The 13,609-nt window shown below is 37.7% G+C and overlaps 1 protein-coding gene across 1 annotated transcript in view; it reads left to right on the forward strand.

Annotated features, from left to right (window-relative positions):
• SMC5 (structural maintenance of chromosomes 5) overlaps positions 1–13,609 on the forward strand; it is an 81,457-nt gene that overhangs the window by 22,420 nt on the left and 45,428 nt on the right. Inside the window, exons 4-8 of the mRNA XM_008142107.3 lie at positions 169–331; positions 3,325–3,459; positions 5,012–5,152; positions 7,034–7,195; positions 7,769–7,840. Coding sequence (XP_008140329.1) covers positions 169–331; positions 3,325–3,459; positions 5,012–5,152; positions 7,034–7,195; positions 7,769–7,840 — 673 coding nt within the window. The remainder of the gene's footprint in view (positions 1–168; positions 332–3,324; positions 3,460–5,011; positions 5,153–7,033; positions 7,196–7,768; positions 7,841–13,609) is intronic.

Below are 13,609 nucleotides of genomic sequence, written 5' to 3' on the forward strand. Positions count from 1 at the left end.
TCAAAGTTTTCTTCTCTAGATGGACAAAAATATCAAAAGGAATAAAAATTATTATAATAACCCTGTTATATAATAACAACTTTTGGTGCAAGAGTATTTTGAAAATTTTATTTCTGAAATAATATATGTATTTTGAATATAAATGTTTTTAAATTATTTTTTAACTAGGTTCAGGAGTTCTGGAAATCTTGTAATTACTCGTGAGATTGATGTGGCCAAAAATCAGTCCTTTTGGTTCATCAACAAAAAATCGACAACCCAGAAAGTAGTAGAAGAGCAAGTTGCAGCCTTAAATATTCAAGTGGGCAATCTTTGCCAGTTTCTACCTCAGGTATGAGAGAATTAAATGTAAAGATAGGAAAGCTTTGTATATAATGTTTCCTTTTTATGCTATATTAAAGGCCTGGTGCACAGATTTGTGCACCAGTGGGGTCCCTCAGCCTGGCCTGTGCCTTCTCGCAATCTGGGGCCCCTCGGGGGATGTAGTAGTGTACGAAGCAGCAGGTGGCCGGGAAGGAGCCTGAGCCTGGGCTGGTGCCGCACCACTCCGCTCCTCCTCATCCCAGCCCCACCGTGCCTACCATGGCTGCCGTTCTGTAGTGCTGCTGCCGAGGCAGGAGAAGCTCATGCTGCCGCAGCTGCACTTGCTAGCCATGAGCCTGGTGTCTGGCACCCATCAGTCAACTGAGCAGTGCTCCCACTGTGGGAGTGCACTGACCACCACGGGGCAACTCCTGCATTGAGCATCTTCCCCCTGGTCGTCAGTGTGCATCATAGCGACCGGTTGACCGGTTGTTCGGTCGCTTGGGCTTTTATATATATATAGATAAGAATGTATAGATTACTATTTAAACTGAGCATAGCAGTCTTAATGCTAACAGTTCTTTGTAAGAAAGGTAGCATCTAGTTTCTTACAGCAGCGATTTCCAACCTTTTTCATCTCAAGACACATAAATTAATTACTAAAATTTCTGTGGCACACCAAAAAATATATTTTTTGCCAATCTGACAACAAAAATAGAGAAAATTTTGATTCATTCACACTGTGCGGCTATTGTTGTGTTGGCTGTTGTCATTTTTTTGACAGTCTAGGGGGAAAGAGGTAAGTGCCCCTGACTTAAATAGTCAGGTATTACATGTTTAAAAATTCTTGCAGTACACCAGTGGGGCACACTGATTGAAAATCACTGTTTTAAGGTATAATCTTATTTCTAGTAATTTGGAAAATTTCAGTTAATAAATAGTCTAAGTTATGGAGCATTGTACAGGAAGTAAAGTTGTATTATTTTCAAGTACAAAGAGTAGCTTGAATTGCTATAGGCTTCTGTTTAATTTTTATTAAACAATTTAATCATTGGTTTTATATAAAATATTTGATAAACTAAAATTCTGAAATCTTTAAGCATACCTTGTAATAGCTTTATATATTTTATTTTTTTAGTAAAAATAAAACATCTTGCTAATGCATGTTAAATGCTAAAATGAGATGCCTTTTAACTTTATCTTTACTGCTGCCTGGTAATAGTAACTGGATTATAGTTCATTTTTTCTTTAAAAACAATGATGATTTGATTACATGTTTATATCAAGTAAAAATTAAAATTTGAAAGCATTTATCAGCTGATGTCAGGTGATTTCCAAAAGTAGATGTTTAAAATTGCCTCTTTTTTTACCTTCTAACCTTCCAATTGATGTGTGGTAGATGATCATTTTGACTATTTTTTCTTATCCAAAACTGCTTATTATTTGTATAAAAACCTCTGAAACTGGAGATATTGACATAGAATTTTTTAAAATTTTTACTTAATTTATTGGGGTAACATTGGTTAATAAAATAGTATAGGTTTTTTCAAAGAGTACAATTCTGTAATATGTCATCTGTATATTATATTGTGCATTCACAAACCCAAGTTAAGTCTCCTTCCATCACCATTTATCCCCCCTTGCCCCTCTTTTACCTCCTCCCCCACCCCTTTCCCTCTGATAATCACCATACTGTTGCCTGTGTCTATGAGTTTGTGTTTTTTGTTTGTTTCTTAATCCCTTCACCTTTTTTGCCAGCCTCCCAACTCCCTCTCCCTCTGAGAGCTGTCTGTCTTTTCTCTGTGTCTATGAGTATTTCTTTTTTGTTAATTTATTTCATTAGATTCTACATATAAGTGAAATCATATGGTACTTGTCTTTCTCTGTCTGGCTTATTTCACTTAGCATAATAATCTCTAGGTCCAGTCATCTTATTGCAGAAGGTAAGAATTCCTTCTTTTTCATGGCCGAGTAATATTCCATTGTGTAAACGTACCACAGATTTTTTTATCCACTCATCTACTTGGGCTACTTCCAAATCTTGGCTGTTGTAAATAACACTGCAATGAACTAAGTGTGCATATATTCGTTCAAATTAGTGTTTCAGATTTCTTTGGATATATTCCCAGAAGTGGAGTAGCTGGGTCAAAAGGCAGTTTGATTTTTAATTTTTTTGTGGTAGCTCCATACTGCTTTCCACCAACTGCATTCTCACCAACAATACAAGAAGGTTCCCTTTTCTCCACATCCTTGCCAACACTTGTTGTTTGTTGATTTAATGATGAAAGCCATTCTTATAGGTGTGAGGTGATAATCTCATTGTAGTTTTAATTTTCATTTCTCTGATTATTAGCGATGTTGAGCATCTTTTCATATGTGTCTATTGGCCTTCTATATGTCCTCTTTGGAGAAATGTCTATTCAGGTCGTTTGCCCATTTTTACTTCGATTATTTATTTTTTTGGTTGAGTTTTATAAGTTCTTTATAAATTTTGGATATTAAGCCCTTATCATATGTATCATAGAATATGTTCTCCCATTCAGTGGATTGTCTTTTCATTTTCTTGATCGTTTCTTTTGCTGTGCAAAAAGTTTTTAGTTTAATTTAGTCCCATTTGTTTATTTTTTTTGTTTGTTTCCCTTGCCAGAAGAGATATATCAAAAAAAGGTTGCTGCAAGAAATGTCCAAGATTTTACTGCCTATATTTTCTTCTTGGATTTTTATGGTTTTGAGTTCAACATTTAAGTCTTTAATCCATTTTGAGTTTATTCTTGTGTAGGGTATAAGAAGGTGTTCACAGAAAATTTTTAAAGGTTCTCAAAAAGATGATAGTTTATACCCTAAGTCTATTTATATTATTTTAAAGAATAGTATATGAAAGGACACAGTTTATATTAAGAGCACATCTCAAAATATTTTTTTCTTTTTTTTCATCTTGACAAGTGTGATCATTGAGTGAAAAATATTTTGGAGATACTTATAAATGATAATAGTTGCTGATATTTAAGTTTTGTGCTCTAGGATAAAGTTGGAGAATTTGCAAAACTCAGTAAAATTGAACTACTTGAAGCTACTGAGAAGTCAATTGGTCCTCCAGAAATGCATAGATATCACTGTGAACTCAAAAACTTCAGGGAGAAAGAAAAACAACTAGAGGTATTTATAAATGGACAACTCATTTTAATTGCCCTTCGTTGATTTCTATGTCTCAAAATGTGAAAAAGTGAGTTCTGATCCATTGAGTAAATTCATATATTTGTGATTTTTTTCATGCAGGATTGTATTGCTAACATTAATTAAATTAAGTTACAAAAAGTGAGAATAGACTTGATAAATGTAAAGTTAGAAATTTTTTACTATAATTTCATCAAATATATGTTATTGAATTTCTAAGGAACTAATAATAGTATTACAAAGCATTTTTGTCTCAGAAGTTTCAGTATTATTCTTACTTAATATTTATTAAATACCTACTATGTGCCAGGCATTTTGTAAGGCTTTGGATAAGTGCAGCAAATACCATACAGTTTTTAATATAGTGTCTCTGTTCAGCCAGTTCTGATATTATTTCAGATGTATGAGGATAGACTTTGTAAGAAAACTATACATTTAGTAGAAGTGTTGATTTTTTTCATCTTTAATAAAACATAAATTAAAATGTCTCTTTTTGCATATTGTTTGTAAAGGTGTTTTATTTAATGAATCATTTCTCAGGGCCCAGAAACTAAAATAATTCTGTAAGTTTTTGTAATAAGATATCTTATAGTGCTTTTTATTATACTGTAACTGTCTATACTTTATAATATGTTTTTGTTATAGTTTAGTATTATTTTTATTATTACACTTATTCAGAGTGAATGACCAAAGGAGTTGTAATTATTTTACCTTCAGATCTCTTTTTACCGTCCCCACATCAAACAATCTAATATTCCCATCTGAAACACTCACTGAAATTACCTACTGTCATGTGAAAGAAAAAAAGCATATATCATACTCAATTCTAAGTATATCTTTGTATTTGTTATTTTGCAGTAGCTTTTCTTCATCTCATTTCTAAATCCTTACATCATGGGTGTTCATAACATTAATATTTTCATTTGTATATCACATTACAGTTTATGAGCTTTTACCCAAAGCAAGTGATCTGCTTCTACCCTTGAGATGAATGAGGCAGTTAACTTTCTCCTCTTTAAGCGAGAAGAGTCCAGGCTCAGTGAAGTGGCAGGGCTTCCTCAGAGTCACATGACTAATAAATTATAGTGCCTAGACCAGAGCTTACATGTGCATGTTTTGGGGGTTTTTGTTGTTGTTGTTGTTGTTGTTTTGTTTTGTTTGTTAATCCTCACCTGAGGATATTTTCCCATTGATTTTTAGTGAGAGTGGAAGAGAGCGGGAAAGACAGAAACATGGATGTGAGAGAGACACATCGATTGGTTGCCTCCTGCACATACCCTGACCAGGGCCCAGGCTGAGGAAGAGCCTGCAACCAAGGTACATGCCTTTGACCAGAATAGAACCCTGGTCTGCAGGCTGACTCTTTATCCACTGAGCAAAACTGGCTAGGACTGTTTTATATAGTTTTTAATAACTTCTGTGGAATTTTTTACTGTAAAATTTTGTTAAATAAAATAGATTTTTTATTATTAAAAAATTTGACCTGTTGTCTTTTTTCAGTTAAACTAATAGTTAAAACAAATATTTCTTTTAGACCTCATGCAAAGAGAAAACAGAATATCTAGAGAAAATGGTTCAGAGGAATGAAAGATATAAACAAGATGTGGAGAGGTTCTATGAACGTAAACGACATTTAGATTTGATTGAGATGCTTGAAGCTAAAAGGCCATGGGTGGTAAGTTCTTAGTTATTAGAGGCAAAAATAGTGATTCTTGAAGTAAGTTAGAAAGGAGGACTCAAATTCCAATTAGGTGCTTTTGTTCATTTTTGCTTTTATAATCCTAATATATAAAGAGCCAAGGCCGTCATGCCCTAAACGTCTGGACCACCGAACACCAGGCTAGGGTCCCGGCCGGTGCAATAGAAGTCAGTCCTGGGTCCCGGCCGCCCACAGTGTGGTGGCGGGAGGGAGCTGTGGGAACGGAACCATGCTGCCATCGGTCTGGCCTCTGGGTCCCTCCCCCTGCCCGCAGTTCCGGGGAACCAGGGCCATGCTGCCTTCAGACTGGCCTCTGGGTCCCTCCCCCCGCCCGCAGTTCCGGGAAACCAGGGCCATGCTGCCATCAGACTGGCCTCTTGGTCCCTCCCCCCGCCTGAAGGCTCTGGGGAACCAGAGCCGTGCTGCAATCTGGGAATCTTGGTCCCTCCTCCTGCCTGCATGCTGCAATTGGACTGGCCTCTTGCTTCCGGCCCGCAGGCCTGGGGAACCAGAGCCATGCTGCGATGGGACTGGACCCTACCCAAGGGGTCCCGGATTGTGAGAGCATGCAGGCTGGGCTGAGAGACTCCCCCATCACAGGGCACGAATTTTCATGCACTGGGCCTCTAGTATATAATAAAATGTATCTGTCTCTGTGTTATTATATAGCTGTGTGCTATGTTATTAACATAGTAACAAGTGACAGTTTACTAAGTCTAAGGACTCAAATCTGGGATTTCTTCCAAATTTTTGTCCTTAACAGATAGCTTTGTTTTATAAAATGGTAATGATATAAAAATGTTTACACATAGTAAAAATTAAATTCTTGAGTGGCCTCCGGTCACGAAAAATTTACTTGGAGTGTGCTATTAATATCAAATTCGGCTGTAGACAGGTAGCTGAAGGATATAAGCTGTAATCTTCGACTCACGTGCTTCCTAAGTTTTTTGAGGCTACTGTTTCTAATCACTGTGTGATGTATATTTTATTATTTATAACTGCAGTTTGAGCTAAAGATTCAATTCCCTCATTGCATTCCTTTACAGTGAGTGAAAAGAAATAAGAAAGTTTTATAATGTTTGTTCCAGGGTTAGGATGGAAATATTTATTACTAGATTGGAAAAATATGTGCCTCTATTTTTGTCCTCACCCCCTGCCGTTACTTCACCCTACCCTGTCTCATAATTCCATTATTTTTCCATTCTGCCACTCATTTTTATTACATTTTTCTATATCCATTAGTACTTTTACACTTTATCTTTGTTTTGCGAAGTCTTCAGTTTCTCTTTTATTTTCTAATATTGACATCAGTCTTTTTTTTCTTTTTTGCTTTAATGTTTACTTATGTTGTTTTTAACTTTATCTTAGTGCTCCACTTATTTTTATTAATACCTGTGACATAACAAGCATCGTTTTCACCTGCATGCTTCTTTTTGTTTTGTTTTTTACTCATTTTCCTTTTGTCTTACACTTTTTTTCATTTTTATTTTTCATAACTGAGTTTCTTTTGCTTCTTTATACATTCCTGTATCCCTTCTCTATTGAGAGACTAGAGGAGAACCTCATTTTACTAGCCATTAGGATATCAGAAACAGGAAGAGATGGTTATCAGAGTCCAAACTACTGATGGGGATAAATGCTCAAAGAGTTTCAAGACTCTTAGTAAATCATCGTGTTCGTATTCACCATTTCTGAAGTTGTTTCAGAGGGCAAATGTTATATTAATAGACCTGTCAAATGGATATCAAAACAGTCTTTTCATAGATTTAGTTTCTGCTTCTACCTTGATGTTAGTATATGTGTTAGTTTAAGCTAGTAATGCATTAACTTATGATTTTTTTTTTAAATAATTGCAAGGAATATGAAAATGTTCGTCAGGAATATGAAGAAGTAAAACAAGCTCGTGACCGAGTAAAGGATGAAGTAAGAAAACTTAAAGATGGGCAGATTCCTATAACACGTCGAATTGAAGAAATAGAAATGCAGCGTCACAATTTGGAGGCTCAAATCAAAGCGAAGGTACTTTCCTGGCTCAATATTGGACTTCAGTATTTTATTTTAGCACATACAAAAAATATTTTGCAAGACATGTAGCATTGGTTTCTTAAGTTTTTTAACTAGAAGTTGTACCACCATAGGGCTTGCAACGTTCTAATCATCACTGTTGGAAGGTTGCTACTTTATAGAAATATCAAGATATAAAAAGAGGAAAACAAAATGTGATTAATTATAAGAGGATTCAAGTAATATTCCTGAGAATAGTTTAAACTATGGACTCTGCTATCCTGTAGGATTGTTTTTAGGATCAGATGAAAGAACATGAGAAAATAAATGTGAAGAGACTAACATACATGTCTGTGTATTGCTACAGTTGTTTTTAATACCCATAGGAATAACCTCCTATAGATTTGCAGATAATGTATGTTGTTGGTTTTTTTTTGTTTTTTTTTGTGATAATGATATATTTGGTTTGAAAGAAATCATGGAAAAGCATTGTAGGTTAACTTACATAACAATATTTGGATGGGTGAAGCACATAATTTATTTTGCTTGAGTTTCTAACATCTTTCCCCTTCTGGTTCAATCTTACAGGCAACAGATATTAAGGAGACATCTCAAAAATGCAAACAAAAGCAAGATGTTATAGAAAGGAAAGATAAACATGTAAGATTTTGTATTGAAGTTTTTATTATACTAATTTGCTCTAACGTTTGTGTTTGGGTCTGGATTTTGGGATCACCTTTTGTTTGGGAATTGTCTTAACATCTTCCTTATTCTCTATTTCTTATAATCTCTGAGGGAACTAATGTTTGGAAGTATAACCGTTGCACAGAGGATAATTAGGAAAAATTGCTCAAAACTAATCATAGATATGCATTATCATCTTTATAGCTGTGTGGCTGTACTTTTTTTTTTAATAGGGTAATGATAAAATTGGATTCAGTTACCTTAATAGCAAAAAATTATAAGGAATTTATTTTGTTTATTTCAAGAGTGGGGCATTAAAAAGCTGATTTCAAAGTATTTTTTATGGATAGGGCAAAATTATTTTAGAATGTTGGGCAAGAAAATGGGGTTTTTAGCTAACAAATCCCCAAATGTAAGTGGGGTTCTATTTTCTAGGACCATTCAACAATTAAATTTTAAATTATCTGTCTTGGGGGTAGATATTCAGCCTCATCCCTTTTCCTGTGCCTTTATCTTCACGTCCAAGGCTTCTTTTATTTATTTCCCTAGAGAATAAACCTCAGATTTTCATGGCAGAAGCTTTGGCTGCCAGTGTTATGTGCTCAAGGTATGTGTACGGGTACATTTGGGTAGGAGGTAGTGCTGGAGTAATTATGTTCTACATGCTGTCTATACTTGACATTTCCTTGTTCTAAGAGTCTCTGGAAATTTTTTTCTTTTCTTTTAGAATTGTCAGCTCTTTTATTGTTCCTATCTCTTTCACTCTTTTAAAAAAAAAATAGCATTATATTAGTTTTAGGTATACAACATAATGATTTGATATTTGTATACTAGAGGTCCTGTGCACGAAATTTGTGCACAGGAGGGGGGGGTGTCCCTCAGCCCAGCCTGCACCCTCTCCAATCTGGGATCCCTCTCACAATCCAGGACTGCTGGCTCCCAACCGCTCGCCTGCCTGCCTGCCTGCCTAATTGCCCCTAACAGCTTCTGCCTGCCAGCCTGATTACCCCTTAACCACTCCCCTGCCAGCCAGATCTATGCCTTACTGCTCCCCTTGCAGGCCTGGTTGCCCCCAACTGCCCTCCCCTGCTGGCCTGGTCACCCCTAACTGCCCTCCCCTGCCATCCTGGTCACCCCTAACTGCCCTCCCCTGCTGGCCCAATTGCCCCAAACTGCCCTCCCCTGCAGGCCTGGTTCCCCCCAACTTCCTTCCCCTGCAGGTCCTGTCACCCCCAACTGCCCTCCCCTGCAGGCCTGGTTCCTCCCAACTGCCCTCCCCTGCAGGGTTGGTCCCCTGCAACTGCCCTCCCCTACAGGCCTGGGTCCCTCCCAACTGCCCTTCCCTGCAGGCCTAGTCACACCTAACTGCCCTCCCCTGCAGGCCTGATCTCCCCCAGCTGCCCTCCCTTTTAGGCCTGGTTCCCCCCCAACTGCCCTCCCCTACAGGGCTGGTCCCCCCCTACTATCCTCTCCTGCAGGCCTGGATCCCTCCCAACTTCCCTCCCCTGCAGACCTGGTCACCCCTAACTGCCCTCCCCTGCAGGCCTGACCTCCCCCAACTGCCCTCCCTTTCAGGCCTGGTCCCTCCCAACTGCCCTCCCCTGCTGGCCATCTTGTGGTGGTTTGACCACATGGAGGCAGCCATCTTGTGTGTTGGGGTGATGATCAATTTGCATATTAGGCTTTTATTATATAGGATGTTGTGAAATGATCACACAATAAGTCTAGTTAACATTCCTACTGTACATAGTTTAACTGGATGTTTGTACCCTCTGACCCTCCAACACCCATTTCACCCATCCATTAACACCTCCTATCTCTGGCAACTATCAATCTATTCTCTGTGTCTGTGAGCTTATTTCACTTTGAATAGCCCTCAGGTTTCATCCATGTTGTTGCAAGTGACAGGATTTACTTCTTTTTTATGGCTGCATAATATTCCATTGTGTATATATCATATTTTCCATTTATCCATTGATGAACACTTAGATTTCTGTTTCCATATCTTGACTATTAATAATAATAGTGCAGTGAACATGGAAATACATATGTATTTCTAAGTTAGGTGTTTTTGTTTTCTTCAGATAAATACCCAGAAGTGAAATTGCTAGATCATAGTAGTTCTATTTTTAATTTTTTGAAGAACCTCCAAACATGCCCTCAACCCAGGCATGTACCCTGACCAGGAATTCAACCATGACCTCTTGGTTCGTAGGTAAATGCTCAACCACTGAGCCACACTGGCCTGACAATAATTGTGGTCTTTATAACTTTGTTTTAGAATTTTTTAAGACCTCTTTGGACTTTTATATTTAGTTGTTTACATGTTTTATGTATATTTTAAAAGAATGTATAGTTTGTCTTTAGGTCTGGAGATATACGTTAGAATAGGCTTACTATAATTATATTTATACAAATGTCCTACTTGTTTTTTTACCTATCTGATTTATTCATTTTTGTTTTTTTATTATTTTATATATATTTTTTATTGACTTTTACAGAGAGGAAGGGAGAGGGATAGAGAGTTAGAAACATCAATGAGAGAGAAACATTGATCAGCTGCCTCCTGCACACCCCCTACTGGGGATGTGCCCGCAACCAAGGTACATGCCCTTGACCACCGGAATCGAACCTGGGACCCTTCAGTCCGCAGGCTGATGCTCTATACACCAAGCCAAACTGGTTAGGGCTGATTTATTCATTTTCAAAGTGTCAATACCTATGAGTGTAGATTTATCTATTTATTTATTTTAAATTATATTTTTGCTTCCTAGATTTTAAAGCATCATTTTGTTCTTTCTATATCATGTTTTGATTCATTTTATTTACTATAAATAATATATAGTAGGCTTTATTTTGAGGGTTTTTTTTTCTATTTGGTGTGAGACACTTTATATAGTAAAGGAGTTTAGCCAATTCACATTTACTGTTGTTTACTACTTACTTTGCATGGTTTGATTCCCCCTGTGCCCCTTTCTACTTTGTTGCTATTGATCAAAATTTTCTTAATCCATTTTTTCTGAAGTTATAGATTTTAAACCTATTTTACTCATTACTCTTAAAGCTTAAATTAAACATTTTTTTTCTTTAATATATTTTTCTTGATTTCAGAGAGAGAGAAACATCAATGATGAGAATCATTGATCGGCTGCCTCCTGCATACCCACTACTAATCAAGCTTGCAACCTGGGCATGTGCCCTCATCTGTTATTGAACCACAACCTCCTGGTTCATAGGTCAATGCTCAACCACTGAGCCATACTGTCTGGGCTTCTTCCATATCTTTCTATCTCTTTCTCTAACCCTCCCCATTTTAATAGATTCCATGAAATTTTCTACATAGGCAGTCATGTCATCTACAAATGAGGACAGCTTTATTTCGTCCTTTCTGATTTGTATGCCTTTTATTTCTGTTTTTTCTTCCTTATGCACTGGCTAAAACTTCCATCATTGTGTTAAATAAGAATGGTAAGCTTAGGCATTTTTGCCATTTTCCTGATCTTAGGAGGAAAGCATTGAGTTTTGCACCATCCTATATAATAAAAGCCTAATATGTAAATCGACCAAATGGCAGAACGACCAGTTGCTATGATGCACACTGACCACCAGGGGGGCAGACACTCAATGCAGGAGCTGCCCCCTGGTGGTCAGTACGCTCCCACAGGGCGAGCATTGCTCAGCCAGAGCTGAGCTTACGGCTGGCAGTCGCAGCGGCGGTGGCAAGAGCCTCTCCTGCTGCTGTGGCAGTGCTAAGGATGTCCAACTGACATTCTAAGCCAGTGGTCGGCAAACTCATTAGTCAACAGAGCAGCAAACCATGGCTTTTGAGCTTCATGTGGCTCGCGAGCCGCAGTTTGCGGACCACTGTCCTAAGCCATCAGTCGGACATCCCCTGAGGGCTCCTGGACTGCGAGAGGACACAGGCCGGGCTGAGGGACACCCCCCCCCCTAGACTGCATGAATTCCATACACTGGGCCTCTAGTTAACTATAATACTAGCTATAATTTTTTATAGGTATTCTTTATCAAGTTCAAAAATTCTATTCCTGTGTTTCTGAGAATGAATGAGTTTCCTCTTCTGTTTTTTCGGGCAGATTGTGTGCAATTGGTAATTCTCCTTTAAATATTCTGAATAATTATCAAATGATACTGCCTGGATTTGGATATTTTGAGGTGGAGTTTAACCCTTTGCACTCGCTTGCTTTTTTCTCGATTCCTGCTACTGATGCTAATCATGTCGAGTCACACTCGACATCCGAGTGCAAAAGGTTAAAGTTATGAATTCAACTTAATAGTTAAAGCTATTCAAATAATCGATTTCAAATTAGATGAGTTGTTAGTGTTTTTTGAGGAATTGGTCCATTCTGTCTTAAGTTGTTAAATTTATGTGTTTATAGATTCTCCACTTATCCTTTTTAAAAAATTTAATAAATCTTTATTGTTCAGATTATTACAATTGTTCCTCTTTTTTCCCCCATAGATCCCCTCCACCCGGTTCCCACCTCACCCTCTGCCCTTACCCCCCCACCACTATCCTCATCCATGGGTGTATGATTTTTGTCCATCCTCTTCCCGCACCCCCACACCCTTTCCCCCCGAGAATTGTCAGTCCACTCCCTTTCTATGCCCCTGATTCTATTATGTTCACCAGTTTATTCTGGTCATCAGATTTTTTTATTCACTTGATTTTTAGATTCACTTGCTGATAGATATGTATTTGTTATTCATAATTTTTATCTTTACATTTTTCTTCTTCCACTTCTTAGAGAATACCTTTCAGCATTCTCTCTCATATAATACTGGTTTGGTGGTGATGAACTCCTTTAGCTTTTTCTTATCTGTGAAGCTCTTTATCTGCCCTTCAATTCTGAATGATAGCTTTGCTGGGTAGAGTAATCTTGGTTGTAGGTTCTTGCTCTTCATCACTTTGAATATTTCTTGCCACTCCCGTCTGGCCTGCATAGTTTCTGTTGAGAAACCAGCTGACAATTGTATGGGTGCTCCCTTGTAGGTAACTGTTTTTCTCTTGCTGCTTTTAATATTCTTTCTTTGTCTTTTGCTCTTGGCATTTTAATTATGATGTGTCTTTTTGTGGTCCTCTTTGGATTTCTTTTGTTTGGGGTTCTCTGTGCTTCCTGTAATTGTAAGTCTATTTCTTTCACCAGGTGGGGGGAGTTTTCAGTCATTATTTCTTCAAATAGGTTTTCAGTATCTTGCTCTCTCTCTTCTCTGGCACCCCCATAATTCTGATGTTGGTACACTTGAAGTTGTCCCAGAGGCTCCTTACACTATCTTCATATTTTTGGATTCTTTTTTCTTTTTGTTTTTCCAGTTGGGTGTTTTTTGCTTCTTTGTATTTCAAATCTTTGACTTGATTCTTGTGATCCTCTAGTCTGCTGTTGGATCTCTGTATAATATTTTTTATTTCAGTCAGTGTATGCTTAATTTCTAATTGGTCCTTTTTCATATCCTCGAGGGTCTCGCTAAATTTATCGACCTTTTCTAGAAAATTCTTGGAAAAACTTTATAACCGTGGTTTTGAACTCTATATCCAATCGTTTGCTTTCCTCCATTTATTTCATTTGTGACCTGTTTCTTTGTCTCTTCATTTTGGCTGCTTTCCTGAGTTGATAGAGTGGCTTTGTGTGCTAGGTGTCCTATAGGGCGCAGTGGCTCAGCCTCCCCAGTTACCTGAGGTGGACACTCTTGGTGCACCCCTTTGTGGGCTGTGTGCACAGTCTTGTA

The sequence above is a fragment of the Eptesicus fuscus genome, chromosome 15 (genome assembly GCF_027574615.1).
Source record: "Eptesicus fuscus isolate TK198812 chromosome 15, DD_ASM_mEF_20220401, whole genome shotgun sequence".
NCBI lineage: Eukaryota > Metazoa > Chordata > Mammalia > Chiroptera > Vespertilionidae > Eptesicus > Eptesicus fuscus.